Source organism: Zalophus californianus, chromosome 3 (genome assembly GCF_009762305.2).
Source record: "Zalophus californianus isolate mZalCal1 chromosome 3, mZalCal1.pri.v2, whole genome shotgun sequence".
Taxonomy (NCBI): Eukaryota; Metazoa; Chordata; class Mammalia; order Carnivora; family Otariidae; genus Zalophus; species Zalophus californianus.
Window position 1 is genome coordinate 175,682,099 of NC_045597.1, and position 19,121 is coordinate 175,701,219.

Genomic DNA, 19,121 nt, shown 5'->3' on the forward strand with positions numbered 1-19,121 from the left:
CGAGTCCCTAAGCGAACTGCTGGTGGGGAGTGTCAATCAATACAACCCTTACAGAGGCCACTTTGGCACTATCAGAATTACATATACATGTATTCTTCACCCAGCAATTCCATTTCTACAAACTCCACCTCCACAGATAGACTTGCACAAACCAAAATGGGGTACATATGAGGTTATTCTCTGCAGCATTTTCAAAAATGACAAAAGACCGGAAACAACTTAAATGTCCATGTTACTTAAATACCAGTTAAATAAAACACAGAATAAGTGTACAGTGGAATGGATACATCTGCAAGAAAGGTAAAATGGCTCTTTACAAGCTATTATGGAAGGGTCTCTATGACACATCATTAGATGAAAAAGTTCAGGATATGAGCCAAATCCTTGCAATGGCTACCAGACCTCCCGATGACCTGGTCCCCATTACCTCTGACCTCACTGCTTACAGCCTTCACTGCAGTGACACTGGCCCCTCTGATGCTTCCCAAGCCTACGTCTCAGGCAAGCTGCTGCCTCAGGACCTTTGCACTTGCTGCCCCCCTACTGGCAATGCTCTTCCTCAGATATTTTCTTGGCTGACTCTCTCACCTCCTTCAAGTCTTCGTTCAGATGTCTCCTCCTCAGTGAGGGCTGGGCTGATCAGCTTTAAAAAATTTCAACTCACCCCTCAACCCCCCTCAACCAGCCCTATTCTGCTCTATTTTCTCCCAGAGTGTTCATCACCTATCTAGCATGCTCTGTCATTTACTTATAATGTCTTTAAAATTTTTTTCCATTGTCTCTCTTCTCCCACTAGAATATCATCATGAGGCCCAAAACAAAGGGCAAGGCTCTTTGTTTTGCTCGCAGCTATATCTTCAGTATCTAGAACAGTGACTGGCACATAGTAGGCTCTCAGTGAAATATTTGTTGACTGAATGAGTGAATGTTACTGAGGATAGTCCATGTACCAAAGAACACACGCAATTTGTTTTTTCTTTTTTTCTTCTTTGTTGGTGGAGCCGATTCAAGGTTACCCTTACAATCATGTTATTCTCACTCCCCTGCACTCTGTTTTCTCAAATGGAAGAGAAAGAAGAAACGTTAGGGCTACGCCAGCAGTCACCATAACCCATAGCCTGGGCATCACGGATGACTGGTGCCAGGGAGGCAGGACCCGTGGAGGTGAAGACCCTGAAAAGACCCTGGGAGCTAGGGCTGGCTCTGCCCCCAGTTATTGGTGTGACCTTCACAAGTCCTCCAACCCCAGAGCAGAGGGAGGAGTTCTGCATGGGAACGGAGCCTGGCGTTTGGAGGGTGTCAGGGAAAAGGTTCAGACACCCACACCTGGTTCCGCGTGGTAGAAAGAACGTGGAACGTGTAGCCAGAGGCCCAGGTTCAAAGTCCAGGTCAACAACTACGATCATCAAAAAATGAACTGACTTGCACTCCGGGAAGCATTTTATAAAATAGCTCCCAAGGTCAGATAGTGGTATCAGTAACAACAAACATGAACCGCTGACTTAGTGTGCACAGGCACAGACCTAGGCGCCCACAGATGATCTCATGTAATCCCCAGTCCCAGAGGAGAGGTGCCATCCTTGCCCCACTTTACAGGTGGGAACACTGAGGCTCAGAAAGGCTAACCTATCTGCCCAAGGTCAACAGAAGGCAAACGGATTCATCTGCAGCAGGATTCTGTGCTTTTTGTGTGTGTGATTTTGTGCTGTCTTTTCTCCGACTCTCCTGGTTCTCACTCCCCTCCTGGACCCCAGTATGCAGCTCCCTAGGCGCTCCCCTCACGCTCACCTCCATCCTCTCCAACACGCCCGCCTTCACAGGCTCCAGCATCCCACCCACCCACCCGAGGACGACAGCAGTGGTGAGAGCGAGCTCACTCTGAATCGACTGCTTTTCTTTCCCTCCGCTAGCTAGCCTTGGAGCAATGTTGTTATGCCACTTCTAGATTGGAAAACAGTTCTGCTCTCCATGCCACGTCCCCCTCCCAGACCCAGTACAAACGCAGCCCCTCTGCAGGGCTGCTCCCCCACCCCCGAGCGCCACCGTAGCTGCCTCTCTCCTGAGAAGAGGACGAGGATCCTTCTCCGCGTGGCCTTGGGACGCAGCGGATGGTGCCGCACCCCCTCCCGCTCTGTCTGCAGGCAACTCCAGGGCACGACTTTCTACGGCCCCTATAGTGTCGGGGCCAGCGCAGCGCCCACCACCTAGGAGGTGATCAGTAAGGATTTGGGAGAAAGAAAGCAAAGGAGAGAAGGAAGAAGGGAAGGAAGGCACGAGGGATGATGGATGAAAAGAAGCCCCAGCTGGGGAGGAAGCAAGATCTGATTAATGGAAGCTTCGATGTCTTTCCTTGGACATGGTCAGAGTCGGTGCTTTGCGGGCTCTAGCTAACTTGCGCTTGTCTACAGGTCTGGCAGAGGAGGAGAAGGGCGGGGGGTGGAGAGTACTCTCCTCCAGCCCTGGCTGGAGCTGGATATTTGAGCACAGCAGGAGGGCAGACGTGCGGCCCAGGCCACCGGCCAGGAGCTCTGGTCTGCTCCGAGTGTGGCTCCAGCCTTCCAACCTCCACCCGATGGCAGAGATTACAGAGGACCGAAGGCACATTCACTCCGGAGGGTATTGGTTTACTGAATGTTCCAGGGGCAGACACCACTCTCCCTGCCTACCAGCTGCCTCGCAGAGCAGAGCCAGAGAAGGGTCTGAGGGCACCAGGACAAGCCCCGCCTCGCCCCACTAAGCAGGTGGCTGGCGGATGCTGGGTCAGTGGTGTCATCTTCTCTACCCACAAGGTCAGGCCGACTTTGCATTTGGAGTCTCAGCACTCTTGACCGTTGCAGGAAGTCAGCAGAGAGGACTCCCCCCACCTGGGGGAAGAGAAGGTACCAGACCCTCCTCAAGAAGCCATTCTATCCCTGCCTCTGTCACTATGTCTGTGCAGGCCATCCCACATAGAGACCCATCTCCCTTGCTCCTTGACATCTCTGCCCAAGGGTGCCAAGAGGACAAGGACCCGACCTCCCCACCACCGCTGAGCCCCTCTCTCACAGCCACGAACTTCTACCAGGTGGCTAACTCAAACCCTTCCTGCTGCAGACTAAGCCCTGTGTCCTATAGGACATGACAGAACAGGGACAGAAGATTTCTGCAGCAGCTGTGAATTTCTCCCTCTCTGCCCATCTCTGTCCCCCTACCCCATCCCCTGAAGTCACATGCCAGAAGGGCTGCCCTCTCCAGCAACCAGGTTAGGATTTCGGAACAAAAATCAGTCTGGCGTCGAACCCCAGGCTCTCGGTCAGAGGAGAGAGCCCCTAAAACCCTCTGCTCAGAGGTATGGGGCAGACGCATCACTCTGGGATCCCTGGAACCTCCTCGTGAATTATTTGGGACCACCTGCAATCTTGCACCCCTCTCTTCCTGGTTCCTCCCACATCTTCCCCGAAAGTTCAGAAGGCAAGAATAGCCAAACACGATTGAAGTAGGTCAGGGGCAAATATTCAGCATGGGGCACAAGTGTTCTTCTAGAGTGGGCACAGGGGCTATGTTCCCCTGCTGCCTAACTGCCTCACTCCCAACCCAAAGGGGCCACCTTCTGGAGGAGGGGCTACCCTCCCTCATCCTGCCTGGCCTCGGGGAGATGACGGGACACGGGGCCATGTGGGTGGCTGAGGCACTGCGGGGGCAGAAATCATGCACTTCTGTCCTGTTCTGCTATCCAGGGATCTGAGACGTGGCCTCCCTCTCTGTGTCATGGGGCCGTTTTCCTAAGCCCGTTGAAGCACCAGCTCTGGGGCTGGAAAGAGATCAGACCAAGCAGCCGAGTGCATTTCAGTCTGGAGACGAATAATCTTTTCGATCAAGATCCTTAAATGCTAGGAAGGAGTATCGATCCCTAACTCTGGCTCCAGGCCCCCACACTGGAATCCTGCCTCCACCATTTACTCAGGACACTACCTTGGACGAGGCCCCCAACCACTCTGCTCCTACCTGTTTCCTCATCTATAAAATGGGAACCTGACTTGCAACCAGACAGATGTCAACGTGGAAGTATTGGGATCTCAGTTGTGACAGAGGTCCGAGGAAGATGAACGCCTCACGCCGGGAGTAAGGCAGGCGATCAGCACAAAAGCATTGCAGAAAGACACTGCCGGCATCAAGCGAAGGAAGACACAACAATCCACAGAAGGGGAGAAAACACCCGCAAATCACTTATCTGATAAGGGACCTGTTTTCAGAATAGATAAAGAACTTATAACTCAATAGCAACTGGACAAACAAAAAAAAAAAGGATTTTTTTTAAGTGTGCCAAGTATGTGAATAGACATTTCTCTAAAAACGGATCTATAGTGGCCAGTTACCATGTGAAAAGATGCTCAACATCACTGATCATGAGGGACATGCAAACCCAAACCACAGTGCGGTCCCACTTCATACCCACTAGGATGGCTAGAGCCCCAAAGACAGGAAGCAGGGAGGAAACACTGGAATCCTCAGGGGATGTAAGATGGTGCGGCCACTTTGGAAAACAGTCTGGCAGGTCCTCAAATGATTAAACGTATTGCAACCCTATGGCCCATAAATTCCACCCTTAGATATCTACCCAAGAAAAAGTGAAAACCAGAGTCCACACGAAAACTGGTCCACGAATGTCCACAGCAGCGTTCTTTAAAATATCCAAAAAGTGGACACAAAGAAAACATTTGTCGACTGAGATATGTATGACCAAACTGTGGTGTGGCCATAAATGGAGTGTTATTCAGCAACCAAAGCAAAGCACTGACCCACACTCCAACATGGATGCGCCCTGAAAGTATTATGCTCAGTGAAAGAAAGCCGCGTGCTGGATAATTCCATTTACAGGAAATCTACAGAACATTCACATCTGTCGGGACAGATGGGGACAAGAAATGGGGGGTGGCTGTCAATGGCGGGGGGGGGGCGATGAAAAGTTTCCACAGTTAGGTTATGGTGATGGTTGTACAACCCCAAATATACTAAAACCCACTGAATCGTATACTTTAAAACAGGTGGAGTGCCGCTATTAAGTTATATCCATGAATACAATTTTATCACATGATATTGGGAATATATAATATTAGCTGTTATTTATTTTTTTTTTTTTAAGAGAGAGGGAAGGCTGAAAAGTGTTCTGTGGCTCTAAACTACCTCACACACATCCATGTCAGGAGGAAAAGGATCAGGAAGGGGGAGAGTCCAAGAGAAATTTTGGACGGTGTTGTTTTGCTGCTGGGGGCTTTTCCCCCAATCTCAGTGAGTCTTCCAGAGCACAAAGCACAGGGGAGACAAAGCCTGGCTCAGGTCCGAAAGTCTGAAAGGTGAGAGGCAGGCGGGGGGACAGACAGAGGGGCTGCCTTGGCCACCTCCATCCCAGGCTTGCCTGAGGCCAAGAGCACGGAGGCCGGCCTGGGGCCCCCTCAGATGCAGTCCGAGAGGGCCACCTGTTGGGCTGAACCGACTTCAGCAGGAGGAGGCTGCAGGGAGTGAGGGACGCATCCCCTGCCTGAAGGAGAGTGTGCCCGGTGGGCAGGAAGCCCTCCTGATTCCCTCCCTCCTTCCCTCTCTTCCCATAAGTCAGGAAAACCCAGTGAGCCTCCTCGCACACGTACACACACCACTGGTACCAGGCAGGAGCCAACAAAGGGGAAGAGAGCGGACTGACCGAAGTGCCCAGTCCACGGGCACTGGGCACATTGTCGACGGACCAGAAGGGCTTTCATTCCCTGAGAGTAGCCACAACAGGCCCGGGACTCGCCCTATTATCATGCGGGCACAGGGAGAGCAGAGACCAGATTAAGGACAGTGGCAGACAAAGAAAGGGGCTGTATAAGCACACCCTACAAGTTGTGCCTAGTAGTCCTACTGGGGAGGAGTAACCAGGAGAAAGGGGAGTTGGTGGTGCCTGGCTCCAGGCGGGTACCAAGGCTCGCTATCATCTAGTCATTGGCGCTGGTACCATGATCATCGTTAGGGCTTTAGAGCTGAATCCCCTTTGGAATCCATCCTCCCCGATTCACTGATAAGGGAACTGAGAACCAGAGAGAAGTAACTTTTCCAAGGTCACACAGCAAGGTGATGTCAGAGGCAAGTCTCCCGACTCCCAAGAGACAGTGAGGCTCCCGGAACAGAGCCAGCTACAGATGGTTCCCAGAGAGTGGAGGGACCAGGGGGATGTGGAATTTTTCTCAAGAAGAGAGGGCTTGTGTACCCTGAAATCACCTCTCTACCTTCCCTCCTCCAGCACTTCAATAGTAATAATAATAATAATAATAATAATAATAATAGACACAAATTACCACCAGCATAGTACATACCAGGCACTCTGGATTCCACCTTTCACATACATGACTTCATTGGATCTTAACAACAATCTCATGAGGAAAGGACCCTTATTGTACCCATTTTATAGATATGACATTTGGGTCTCAGAGAGGTAGTGTCTTGACCAAGAAACACACTTATAAACAACAGGGCTTGGAACCAGATCTAGACTCTAGATCCCACAGACTTCATCCCTATAGTAGATCTTAATCTGTCCAACATCATTTCCACTTTCCATCTTCCGTGCCCCGTGCATTTCTCTGCCCCCTTTGAAGTTAGGCTTGGGTGTGTGACTTGCTCTGGCCAATGAAATGTCAGCAGAAGGCACGTGTGTCACGTCCGGGCAGAAGCAGGAGGCATGTCACAGTGTCCTCTACCCACTGTGGCAGCAATGACGGAAACACCTATGGGATGAAGCCACCACCAGCCTGGAGTAAAAACGATGAACACAGGCCCCTTGCCAACCCACATAAACACAGGCCCCTTGCAGCATGGGCAAGAAATATATATATATATATATATATATATATATATATATATTTTTTTTGGAGTAAGAATTTGGGGCTGTTTTTTACCCAGCATAACCAAGCCTCTCCTGACTTCTACAACCACCACTGAGCCACACTGTTCTCCCTGCTCCAAGCTCATGAGGTGGGAAGGTCTGAGAGGGAAATTCAGCAGGTCCATCTTAGCGCCTCCCAACTCACAGAAAGAAACAATGTTCAAGCTCAAAGAAACAGAAAGAACCAGTCCTCCAATCCCCTCGTTTTACAAGAAATAAGGGAGAACTAAAGAAAAGGAGTTACCAAGGACACCCAGAACCCAAATCTCCAGGCCAGTATCTGTCTGTCTCTCTCTGCTGGTCTCCTGCCTGTTCCTCTCTCCTCCTCACTCTCTGACTATGTGCTGTGTCTCTCTCCCTCCCTCTTTCCTCTCTCTCCAAAAAAAAAAAAAAAAATCAGAGAATTCTTGGACAAGCCCAGCTCAGAAGTCACCGCAGACCAGGGACTCTTGGCTGCCATCACGGAGGCTCTTCCCCAGCTCAGACAACAGCGCTTTAGGAGGCACTGGGTGTCCTACAGAACTGGAAGCTCACCCCTGAGAAAGGGAATGTCTCTCCTCACAGTTCCTCCGAGGGCTGAGAAGCTTGGGCACAAACCCACACCCCCTTGTCACCAGCCCCTGGCTCTTGGGGGACTTCCCACAAAAACAAAGGAGGGCCTGATGGGCACCACACAGGAGAAACCCAGAAGTGGGCTGGTTCCCAGGTGCCCTTGCCATCTGCAGCCAGGCCCGGGGGCTTGTCATGGTCTCCATTCTTTCTTTTGGCCCTGAGCAATCCGCTGCTGTGCCCGGCACACACCCCTCTTCCCCGATACCCACTTAAGTTGTGAGAGACCCTGAACGACTCAATGTCCAAGGAGGTTAGGGGACAGGAGAAGTGAATGAGGACAGTGAGGCAACTCAGGCCTGGCCAGCCTCTGGGCTGCTTGGAGGTGGAAGGCAGCCCACGGCTCTTGGTATGGAACTTGCTTCCGAGAAGGCTTGCCCTGGAACACTCTGGAGGAATTTGGAGGCTGCTCTGTGCAGCATAGGCAAAAAATACAGCCCCACTCCCACCCACAGGGAGCTGGGATCTGGGCACGGGGCTTCAGAACTCAGGCCAAACAGCTAATGGGGCTTCTGGAGGCTGTGAAATGTGGTGTCAGCCAGAGCGCTGAGCTGGCAGGCTCCAGACCAAACCAGAGGAAGACAGAGACAGCCTGCCAGGAGGAGGCTGGTGGGGGGCCAGACCATTTTCCCCTCCCCCGCCCTGGACCTTCTCTTCCCCCCTCCCCCAACTCAGGACCAAGGCTCCAGGCATCCAACTACAGGCAACCCAGAAAACTCCTTCCTCGGTGTCATGGGCTGACGTGTTTCCCCCCCAAGTTCATATGTCGAAGTCCTAGCCCCCAGGACCTCACAATGGGACTGTATTTGGAAACAGGGCCTTTAAAGAGGGAATTAAGTTAAAACGCGGTCGCAGGAGTGGGCCCTCAGTCCCACCTGACTGGTGTCCTTATAAAGAAGGGACCAGGACGCAGATGCACACAGAGGGAGGACGGAGGTAAGGGAGAAGCCCACCCTCTACAAGGGCTGTTGACACTGTGCTCCCAGACTTCTGGCCTCCAGAACTGTGGAAACATGCCTGTCTGCTGGTGAAGCCACACAGTCTGTGGGATTTTGTTGCGACCGCCCACACAGATTCAGACACCAGCCTGTGGGGTTCACCAGAGGGTGCTCCTCCCGATGTAAGGAGTCCCGGAGATGGCAGGTGCTTCCCCTGCTCCCCAGCCACATGTCCCAAGGCCTGGACCCTTCTCCAGTCAGAAAGTTCTTGATATTGAGATTCTGTCTGATTCTTCACCTTTCATCACTTCCCCTTCCTTCTGGCCTGAGTGCAAGGAGACATAAGGGTCCCTGAGCATCCATGGTCCACCACACACAAGCAACTCTCCCTTTTCCCTCTATTTCTGGTTCAACTTCTGGACCTGTCCAAAGTGAAACAGCCTGACACATGTGGTGGTGAGCTCTCTGCCCTCTGAAGGTGTAACAAGTTGGACAAGCATCTGCAAGGGCCACCCGAATTACGGGGTGTGGAGCGCTGAATACACTGAGCTCCGAGGGAGGTGGGAAGGGACCAGAGTCAGACCCCTGGATTCAACAGCAACCCCATGTCCGATGTCATGACCTCCACCCCAGCACGACACCCATCGGCGCAATGGGGTCAGTACAACAGGAGTGGAGGTCCCACAAAGTGGGGCTCCACGCGTGAGGGTTTCCTCCCCCTCTGGCAGGTCCCCGGCCTCTCGAGCCTCAGGGTCCTCACCGTGGGAGTGGGGCATCAGACAGGCTCCATGACTGGCCTGGGCCACCCCAGAGAAGAGAAGTCCCGTGGATTTTCTTCCCTCATTTTGCTGCCGAGATCGCTCAGCGATGTCCTGAGGGGGTGGAAACTTGAACTGGGAATGGGGGGGGCTGGGAGGAGATGGGGGTGCAGGCATCGAGGAAGGGGTTAAACACAGAGCAGCTCCCGGCACAGAGGGTTAAGTCAGGGTCACCTGCAGGAGCAGGAGGAACAGGGGGTGGAGGGCTGATGGCAAGCAGGGGGCCCTCGAGGAGCAGCCCAGGCCAGAGATAATCTCTCTCTGTTCCCCAGTGCCTGGCTCAGCGCCCCCTGGCTTCCCCTCTGAGTCACCCGGTGGCCTCCAGAGGGACTGGCCGGGCCTCTCCGATCCCCCTGCCTCACCGGACCTGAAATAGGAGAGGTGTGCCACTTCCAGAAATGGCCTCACCTCACCTCAGACACACTACCTATTTTGCGAGGCCATCCCCGCACCAGGGCATCGCACTGTGAGCAGCCCCACACCCTCCTGGGGCGGGGGGCAGTGTAGGGACGTCAAGGGATGCGCCTCAGCTCTTCCCTGCACTGAAGCCCAGCTGAGCACCTGCCACGGGGCCAGCCCAGTGCTCCCCCAGCTGCTATGCTCCAGGTACCACTGTGTCCAAACCCTCCCTCACCCTGAGACTCAGGACAGGGGTCCTCTGCTCGGCCCAGTGGTGAGAGGTGGGGACGGAGGGGGCAGATTCATCCAAGCTCAGTGGCACCCAGGGAGTGTCACGGGACTTGGCGCCCGGAATACAGGCATCTGTGGTTACCAAAACAGCACGGTGGTTAGCGCTGGGGTTCCACACCCAGATCTGCTCTTTACTGGCGAGGCAATAAAGGTTACTGAACCCCACTGTGCCCCAGTTTCCCTACCCAGGCAGGTTACTGAACCCCACTGTGCCCCAGTTTCCCTACCCAGGCAGGTTACTGAACCCCACTGTGCCCCAGTTTCCCTACCCAGGCAGGTTACTGAACCCCACTGTGCCCCAGTTTCCCTACCCAGGCACGATTACCAGTACCCACCTCACAGAGTAGCTGTGAGCGTTAGGTGAAATGGTGACTTGCAGCGGCTGGAGCGTGGCAAAGCCAGAGGGGACTCTCAAGGCCAACAGCGCCCCTCCCCCTTAGCCTTGTCTGCAGACGCCTTAGATGCTGGCCACAGTCACAACTGACATGTCAGAGACTCCTGAGGAGCCACAACAGGCCGCCGCCCCCGCTCCTACTCCCCAGAAGGTGCTCCAGATGATTTGTCGGCTGAATCCCCCTTTCACAGCAGAGCAAACTGAGGCCCTGAGAGGACAGCATCTTGTCAAAGGATCTGAACCTGGATAATTTGGCTCTGGAGGCCACATTCTGGACCCCTACCTAAACTGTTTTCCATGAAAATGGGTACATTATGCCAATGACACCCCAAGTCTGTAGAAGAGGAAACTGAGACCATAGGAAGGCTAAGTAAGGCCTTCAGCTACAGGGGGGCATCTGGGACCTGGACCGGACCCAGGCGGTCGGGCCTCAAGCACACATGCTCACCCACTCTACTACAGCACCTCGGGCTTAGCCTGCCTCTCCCAGTCTGTGACCTCCTCAGGGAGCAGGCAGCTCCACCTGGGGTACCACATACCCGCAGAGCCCATCCCCCCAGCCCTAGGGCCACTCCAGGGAGCCCCCAGGCACCTTCCAGGCTCCAGCTGGAGCCATCTCCTCAGCACCCCGGAATCTTGGAGGTTAGGTGCCCTTACCCCAACTAGTACATGGGGAAACTGAGGCACAGAGTCTTGCCCACAACTAAGGAGACAGGCCCAGGTCTCCTACTTCCCTCTCTGGACCTCTGGACCAAGAAAATTAGCCAGAAGAAAATGCTTTTCTCTCTGGGCCCCAGAACCTAGAACCTTCCAGAAGTGCCTCCAGAAGCAGGATTGGAATAATGATCACTGCTCCCACCCCACAGCTGGCTTTCCCGTCCCTGTGGGGGATGCAGCCCAGCGGTGGCGGACAGGCAGGGTCTGTCCCGGTGACCACCCGAACCGTGTAGCTCCCGGTCCAGGCCAACCGTAGTCAGGACAGACCAGGCCAGGGAAAAGGACAGCAGAGCCTCCTTCTGCTTCCCCTGCCTTCCTTTCCCACTCTTCGGGCACCGGGCCGGCTTCTCAGCCTCCAGACGGGAGCCCCTCTGTCCCTGCAGGATGAGCTGACCTTTCACTGGCCCCAAAGTCCCACTGGTTCCGTCCCCCTGCCTGGGGGAACGGATGACGAGAGAAGAGTCGGGGGCTCGCTCAGCCTCTCCTTCCTCCCCGTTCCTGCCTCTCACCACTGCGGTCCCCCTCTGCTCCGCTGTCTGCCCCTTGCCTTCCCTCATGGCCACTGTGTCCCCACCGGGCCTTCCCCAGCCTCCCCTTTCCCCTAACTAGCTTACCTTTTGTTTCCCTGGCCCCTTACAGTTTACAGAAGGTTTTTACATTTACCATTGCACGGAATCCACAGCAGGGAGAGATGGGGACATATTGAAAATACCTTCAAATTGCCAAGTGCTCTTGTTAAAAATGCAAACATCCCCAGAAGGATGAACAATTAGGCTGGCAGCCACTGGTAGCTCAGAACTAATTCATTTCATCCTCTGCCCTCTCCCTAGCCACTCAGCACAGCAGAGGGGGCCGAAGCAGTGGGGAGGAGGGCTTGGGGCGGTACCTCGGCAGGGTGGGGTGTCTGGGCCTCTGGGGGCAGGATGGGGAGGACGGGAACTGAGGTAGGCTTGAGGACAAGCCATCCACTTTGCAATCCTGCCTGTAAACAACATGCTCTCATCAGGCCCTAAATTCTAGCCCAACCACCGCCCGCATCCCACTTGCTCTGAAATCTGTCGCTCATTCTGGTATCTCAAAGGTCAGAGGGAGAATCTTTTTTCAAGAAAAGACCTAGAAGGCTTGCAGGGTGGAGTCAACAAATCCAAAACCCTGGAGAAGAAGGTGGAAGGAGGCAGGGGGGTGCAGACCTGGCTCTCCCTAACCCGGCTCTGCCACAGGGCCCAAAGTCCCCTGGACAGCACAGCCCCTCCCTAGGACGAGCTGCAGCCCAGAGGCTGGGAGCTGGTGCCCTTGAAAGGACCTATCCTGGGCGGTGGGGGTAAATCAGAAGACCCTTCCCTCGAGGGCGGGAAGGGTCTAAGTTCTCCCCAACGGAAGACTGGGGAATGGGCCCACAGTCCTGAGGATCCTTCCAGCTCCCGCAGGCTGCAGGCTGCAGTCCCAGGACCAAATCAGAAAAGCGAGTCTATGCCAAACCCCAGACAGGCATCTCAAGGGCTCCTGGGCTCCAGGCCTGCTAACTTTTGGAAGCCCCGCCCCACCTCCCACATTCAAATCAACCTCACAAACAAATAACCCACATCTAACTCTCAAGGACTGAACTGAGTTGCAGTTGCCCACTTGACATAATGCTAGGTTTTCTAGCTAAATTAAACATGCATTAATTTCGACTGTGTCTTACTTTTCAAATTTTGGAGCTTATCGGTTTCCAGCTCTCAAACATTTTTGTTGGCTATTGATGAAAGCTGGTAGGCCCTGCATGCTGTGTCTAATTCCTAGTGCTCTGACCCCAGGGAAGTCAGGCCACGAGCCTGGAAACATCTAAGAGCAGGTTTCAAAGAAATCTAACAAAGTGCTGCGTTTGCTGCACGGGAGTTTTGTCAAGCGCCACTCAATGCCCCCTCCTCCAAGGAGCCCTCCCAGGCCACTCCAGCTCTCAAGAACCCCTCCTCTGCCAGTCAGGTCGTTGTGGCTGTTTGGCTGCATTCTTTAGCTCTGTCTTCATTATTTCACACATTCCTCTTTTGTCTTATCGGCCCCCACCCAACTGGGAGCACTCCCAGGTGCCCCGGATCTGTCCTCTGCCTCCCCCACTGAACCCCGGATGGTGCCACAGCCCACCAGCAGTGCCGAGGCCATGGGAGCAGGGCGGTGCTGCGTGGAGGGGAGCTGGAAGCCCGGGTGCCACCTACCCTCCAGGCCGTCCTCTCGATGCCCATCGAAGTTGTCATACGAATCCCAGCGGATGAGGGGGTCGGAGGTGTTGTAGTCCACCGACACGCTCGGCCCGTTCTCCAGGTGTTCCATGCCTGAAGGAATGGGGTGGGAGGGCAGCAAAGAGAAAGCGGGGGGGAATAAAAAAGGATCAGCAGCTGGAAAAACAGAAGAAGCCAACAGTTCCCCCAGGGCTGCTCCCTGTTGGGCTTCTCATTTTCCTGACCACGGTGGGGTGCAGCCAGGGGCTTAGAGTGGACAGAGAACCCAGGAGTCTGGTTTCTTGCAGTCTTCTCTTGTCTTGTTTTGTTTTATGGGGGGGGGGTGGGCAGAGCAGAGAGCGAAGGAGAGAGAGACCCCCAAGCAGGCTCCACGCCCAGCACGGAGCCCAACACGGGGCTCAGTCCCACGAGATCCCTGAGGTCATGACCTGAGCTGAAATCAAGAGTCAGACGCTCAACCGACTGAGCCACCCAGGCGCCCCTGGTTTCTTGCATTCTTGAAAAGGCTCATACCCGGTTATAGGGGTAAATCAAGACAGGACTCTGAGGAATGAAGGAGAAAGCTGGGGGCCCCTCCGGCTAGATGTCTGCCTCTTCCTTTTCCGTGTCCCAGAGGCCCCTGGGGCAGTTCCAGGAGACCAGAAAGTCTGCCCCTGGAGTCAGGGGGAGTGTGGAAGAGGTTTGTGATGAGCAACATGGGATCAGGGACGACAGGGAAATCACAGCCGGACACTGAGAGGACACAAGGTCATTCTAGCCATTCCCCTGACTCCCACTTAAGACGCTCCCGGCTCCAGGCAGAAATGTGAGGGGGGAAGCAGTCTCTCCTACACATCCACGGAAAGATGGAGACCGCACAAGCCGCACGTCCTGCTTCCTAGGGCAAGTCCCTTTCCTGACCTGGCAGTCCTTCCTGGAATCTTCCCAGAGTCCCTCCATCTGTAGCCTAACTTCGTCTCGTCTCATTCTATTCTCAAATAGGATGGAGAACAACTGGTCTCCACATATAACCAGTCTAAAGGCTCAACAGCTACTATTAAATTGGCCTTCTCATCTTCAGGTTGAACCACCTCAGTTTTCATAAATACTTCTCATCCATCTAGTACCTCTGAATGTCCCTTCAGCCACTCCCTTGATCTGCCACAGCCTCAGTCTCTGAATATAATGGGATGGTGACCTAATGGGACCAGAACAGTTTATCCAGCCCAGCACCTCTTGGTCAGCTCTTTTATTTTTATTATCCAAAGAATAAGTCATTGGTTCACATTTAGCTGGGGGTCCACTGTGATACCCAGATCCTTTACTGCTGGCCTGCCTCTCATTCATAGGTAACTTGATAGTTGTAGAGCGCATCAGTGGGAGAATGCTGCGCGTGGGGAGAGGACAGGTTAGGATGGAGGCAAGGGGTGAAAAATGAACTCTAACAAGTTTATACCTTGAATTTTCTCTGGTCCATAAGAAAATACAAATTCTACTTTGCCATATTCTGGAAATCTATCATCTGGAAAAGGGAGAAGGAAAGACAAAAATGAGCAATTAATTCCCAAAAAGGACTCCAACTTTAATCTTTCTGGAGAAGGTTAAAATAAGATGCATATATATGGTTGATAATATCATGTACATATAATGAAATAAGCCTCTTGCCCACCTTTGGCCCCGGTCCTACTTGCCTGAGATAACCATTCCCAACCATTTCCATTTCTTGTTCTACTAGCAGTTACTTCTAAGACTCTAAATAATAGCCACTATTTTTATGCCACCATTTCCTTATATACCAATTTCAAGGAATCTCCATTGATTGACCACCATGAAGATAATGAATTTGGCCCACTAATACCACTCCTACCTCCCTTCCTATTAAATCTAGTAGTAGTGGTATTTCTTACTTAATACTTAATTTCTTACTTAATACTATAGCTAAGCCTCTATTTCTTGAGCTGTCCATTTTCAATGGTGTCCCCTGACTCCCTCTGTGTAAGAGGAGAAAGTTTGTGCCCCTACTTTCCCCTGCCTCTACCAACTTGACCTTTATGTGGTCTGTTACCCCTTTATTTTTCCCTGTTAAGACTGATAACATTTACATTCTGTTCTGTAATTATCATGGAATCTTCTGCTTCTGTCCTCCTGGCTCCAGTACAGAAGAAACTCATCACAGAAGCATCTTTCTACTGCACGAGCCAGACTACACTTGGGGGGGTCAGGCTCCTCTCCATCCCCCCCAACCCCCAAGCCCCAGCTCTACTCTCTGGTCTTGGCCGAAGCCCAGTCTGGACAGATTACCATCCACTGCTTGTGAGAAGAGAAGTTACAGTAGGAATGGTGGCCACCCATCATGCCTGTGCATGTCTCCATCACTGCAAGCACCACTTCATTGTACCCCGCTTGTGTGTCTCTTTCTCCCATGGAACTGTGAGTTCCCTGAGGGTAGGGCCTGACTTCTTTCTCTTTGTAACCCCAGGGTCTAGCACATGCCTGGCACACATAGACCCACAAGTATTTCTTGGTGGATGGATGGATGGATTTAGATGAGTAGGTGGATGGATGGATGGATGGATGGATGGATGGATGGATGGATGGATGAGTGAATGGGTGAATGGATGTGGATATTGTCCCAGGTCTGAATGTGATACAGACAAAATCTTAAATAGATAAAGAAGCAAAGGGAGACACCTCCCTAACCACATTTCCTTCCCTCAAAAAATGGTTCCCCCTTCACTGTTGCCATAGCTCCTCCATTATTGCTCTTCTACTTTGTGGTATTGTTCCTTGCTAGGTCTATGTCTCTATTCAATGAGCCCACCTTTGAAGGCATCATCAAGATCTTCCTTCCCAAAGACAACCCCCAGGTCATGGATGGCACAGGTGTGGAACTGCACTCGGAAGATGACATCTCGGGCGGGGCTCCGGAACTTCTTGTGGTAGCACTTCAGCTGGGTGGGAAGGAGAGCAGAGCCCATCAGGGGCCCAAGGAGGGGAAATCAGATCTCAAGGAGCCTCCTTATTAGCTCCATGACTGAGACCCCAGGGCTCACCCAAACTTAATGAGGGAGAGGTCACCAATACCAAACAGGATCTCAGAGCTATCTGGGGAAACTTCTAAAAAGCAGAATGTTGGAGGCCAATCTCACCCTGTGGGAACAAAACTGTCCTCCCAAGAAGTTCCTGCACACAGAATGGAAAAAGTAGGAGTGAATTTAAATTGCAGGAGGAAAGACTGAAATTAGAATTGAGGGAGTCCTGTCACCACAGGAAGCAAGGAGGTAACGGCTCACACTGACAGATATTTCCCTGGAGATATTCTAGAACAAGAGACAAGCGCAGAAGAAGGGATGTCCTGCTCTGAGGCAGAGGAATGGCTTGCAGGAGGCCTGAGGGCCTATGGCCCCAAGGCTGGTGACCCACAGGAGTGACAGTCTTGTCTGGGGAGGCAGGAGGAGAGCAGGAAGACAGAAGAAATAAACAGGGAGGAGGGGGCTTGAGACAGAGGGGCAGCACTCACCAAGATGTCTCCCTTCAAGAGCAGTCCAGGCTCGATGGTGATGCAGATGCTGGTCTGGCTGTCTCCTTGGACATTGCTACGGGGGAGGCGAGCGGAGAAAAAGAGAGCTGCTGAGGGGGGCGGGCAGTGCACTTGCTCCCTGCTCCCCCTGCCAGACGGCTCCTGGGAAGGCTTGCTGCCTCTGTCCTTCAGCCCTCTGTCAGATGAGATCCTCCTAGAAGAGGTCCTGGCCCATCCCCCCAACACCCTTGTCCCTGGTCCTCGGCCTCGGGCTCCGGCATCCCAGGCCTCTCATTCCCATGGAATACCTACTAGATGCCAGACGTGTAGACAGGCTGCATGGCCTGGTAGATCCGGAGAAAGGGCCGACACCCTGTAAGGGAGGGAGGGTGGTGTTAGCGTGGACGGTATGGGGTAGAGGGGGAAGGAAGGAAGGGCTGAGGAGTGGAGAGGTAGGAAGGAGAAATGAAAAAAGAAAGGAGGAAGAAATACTAGCTTTTCATCTGAGAGGCATTTTTAGGTTTACCAAACCCATTGCCACATCCAACACCACGGGCCAGCAGGCACCACCAGAACCCACCCCACGAAGAGACCGGGGCTCAAAGAAAGCTCAGGAGGTGGCACGGTGGAGACTCCAGTCCAAGCCTATGTTTGTATCCCCTCAGGCTGCTTCTTGAGAAAAAAGGAAGGGAGACAGGAGGGGAGGGAAGCCAGACGGCTCAGGCAGGTACCTCCTTTAGACTCGAAGTTGGGGATGCCGTGCATGATCACGTGATGCAGAAACAAGGGCTTGTTGTTCATTTTGATGGAGCCAGAGAGCAGGCCACCGAAGTAGTGCACGTACCTGGGGGCAGGGAGAGGGGCAGCTTCAGCGGGGAGAGCCGTCCTAGAGCAGAGCCATCCCCATCTCTTTTCTGGCCCCGCCTAGCCCACCCCCCACCACTCTCCTAGGCCTCCTGGAACCAGGGGCCTCCACCCCAGCACAGTCCTTCCTTGCTGCCCGGAGCCCCAGGTTGGGAGGACAATGATACGTAGGACTCAACCAGGAGCTGCGTCTAGCCAGTACGCCCGTTTGGGGGTTCTCTGGCGCCCCCTGATGGTCAGCATGAACATCTCTTTCCAGCTTCACTCCCCGCCTAAAAATCTCCTGCTGGACCAAAATTCCTCTCCCACATCCCTGACATCCCTCACATCATTAAGCTGCTCACTACTGCACAAGGCAGGCTGATCAACCATCAAACATCTCTAACACCCTCACACTGAGCTTAAACCAAGCTTACGCTTATACCCAAGGCCCCAGTTCTGCCCTGACCCACCCACCAGCCACACGACTGTCCAACAAACAGTAAGAGCTTAATAATTAGAGTCCTTCACTTTTTTTACATCACACTGAAGTGTATGAAATCCCTCTGTATGTGGTACTGAAAGACATCCAACTCCCACTAAGCATTCCTATACCTAGGGTCAACACTCCCCCATTCTTTTTGGATCTTATTGGAAAAATTCAAGAATTAACCCATCTCCACTCCTTCTAGAAGAGAAGGGAAACTGGGTCCAGAAAGAGTTGCTGACACATAGCAAGAACATACAAAGCTGGGGGTGGATGGGGAGAGAAGGAAAGCAGTCTGAACTTCGGTGCACCTGCCAGAAAGAGAGGTCAGTTCTTTTGCTGGGGATCGGTCGATGCGTCCTCCTTTTCTGAATGGCCAGAGGACACCGAGCTGGGCCAACCAGATGGATCAGAATGAATCCTGAGACTCCGTGAGGGGCAAGGGGGCTCTCGGAGGCTAGTGGAACCAGAACCCACATGACCATGACAACGGTCCCCTCCTGTCTCTTGGCTCCTTGGCCCACCTCCAGGCCTGTGGGCCTCTGTCCCTGGGCCCGGGTGGGGCCACCTTGCACGACCCAAGCCAGATAATCTGATGGGCAGCACCAGTTCCTATTCAGCCCCTGCCCAGCCCCCAGCCCCATTACTCAAACCGGAAACCTGGAATGGCGGTTCCTATCAGATCTCTGGATCATGCCAACAGGATGTGTCTGTGTGCTGGGGACAATGAGTCCAGGGGTGGGGTGACAATGAATAAGGGAGTCGCAGGCAAAGCCCCTCCCTCCCTCTCTCTCTCTGCCCACCTCTCGCCCAGCTGCTCTATCGCCTACAAATGACACTGCCCAGAAGGCGGGAAAGTGGCAACAAATATGTAACGAAGCCAGCAGCTGTACTTTCACACACGGGCCCAGACAGAATGACCCACCCATAAGCAGATGCGCTTGCAAATACAAGCTGCCAGGAGGACAGATAACATAAACACCCCCCCGCCTCACACCCACAGCTGCAT

At 53.2% G+C, this 19,121-nt stretch overlaps 1 protein-coding gene across 7 annotated transcripts in view; it reads right to left on the minus strand.

Moving 5' to 3' along the window:
- Positions 1-19,121, minus strand: part of TNS1 (tensin 1) — a 225,655-nt gene that overhangs the window by 66,022 nt on the left and 140,512 nt on the right. For all 7 annotated transcript variants that reach the window (XM_027590752.2, XM_027590751.2, XM_027590750.2 and 4 more), the window contains exons 13-18: positions 17,514-17,626; positions 17,095-17,155; positions 16,783-16,858; positions 16,084-16,213; positions 14,719-14,784; positions 13,260-13,376 (exon numbers count right to left, since the gene is read on the minus strand). In XM_027590752.2, the coding sequence (XP_027446553.1) occupies positions 13,260-13,376; positions 14,719-14,784; positions 16,084-16,213; positions 16,783-16,858; positions 17,095-17,155; positions 17,514-17,626 (563 nt within the window). The remainder of the gene's footprint in view (positions 1-13,259; positions 13,377-14,718; positions 14,785-16,083; positions 16,214-16,782; positions 16,859-17,094; positions 17,156-17,513; positions 17,627-19,121) is intronic.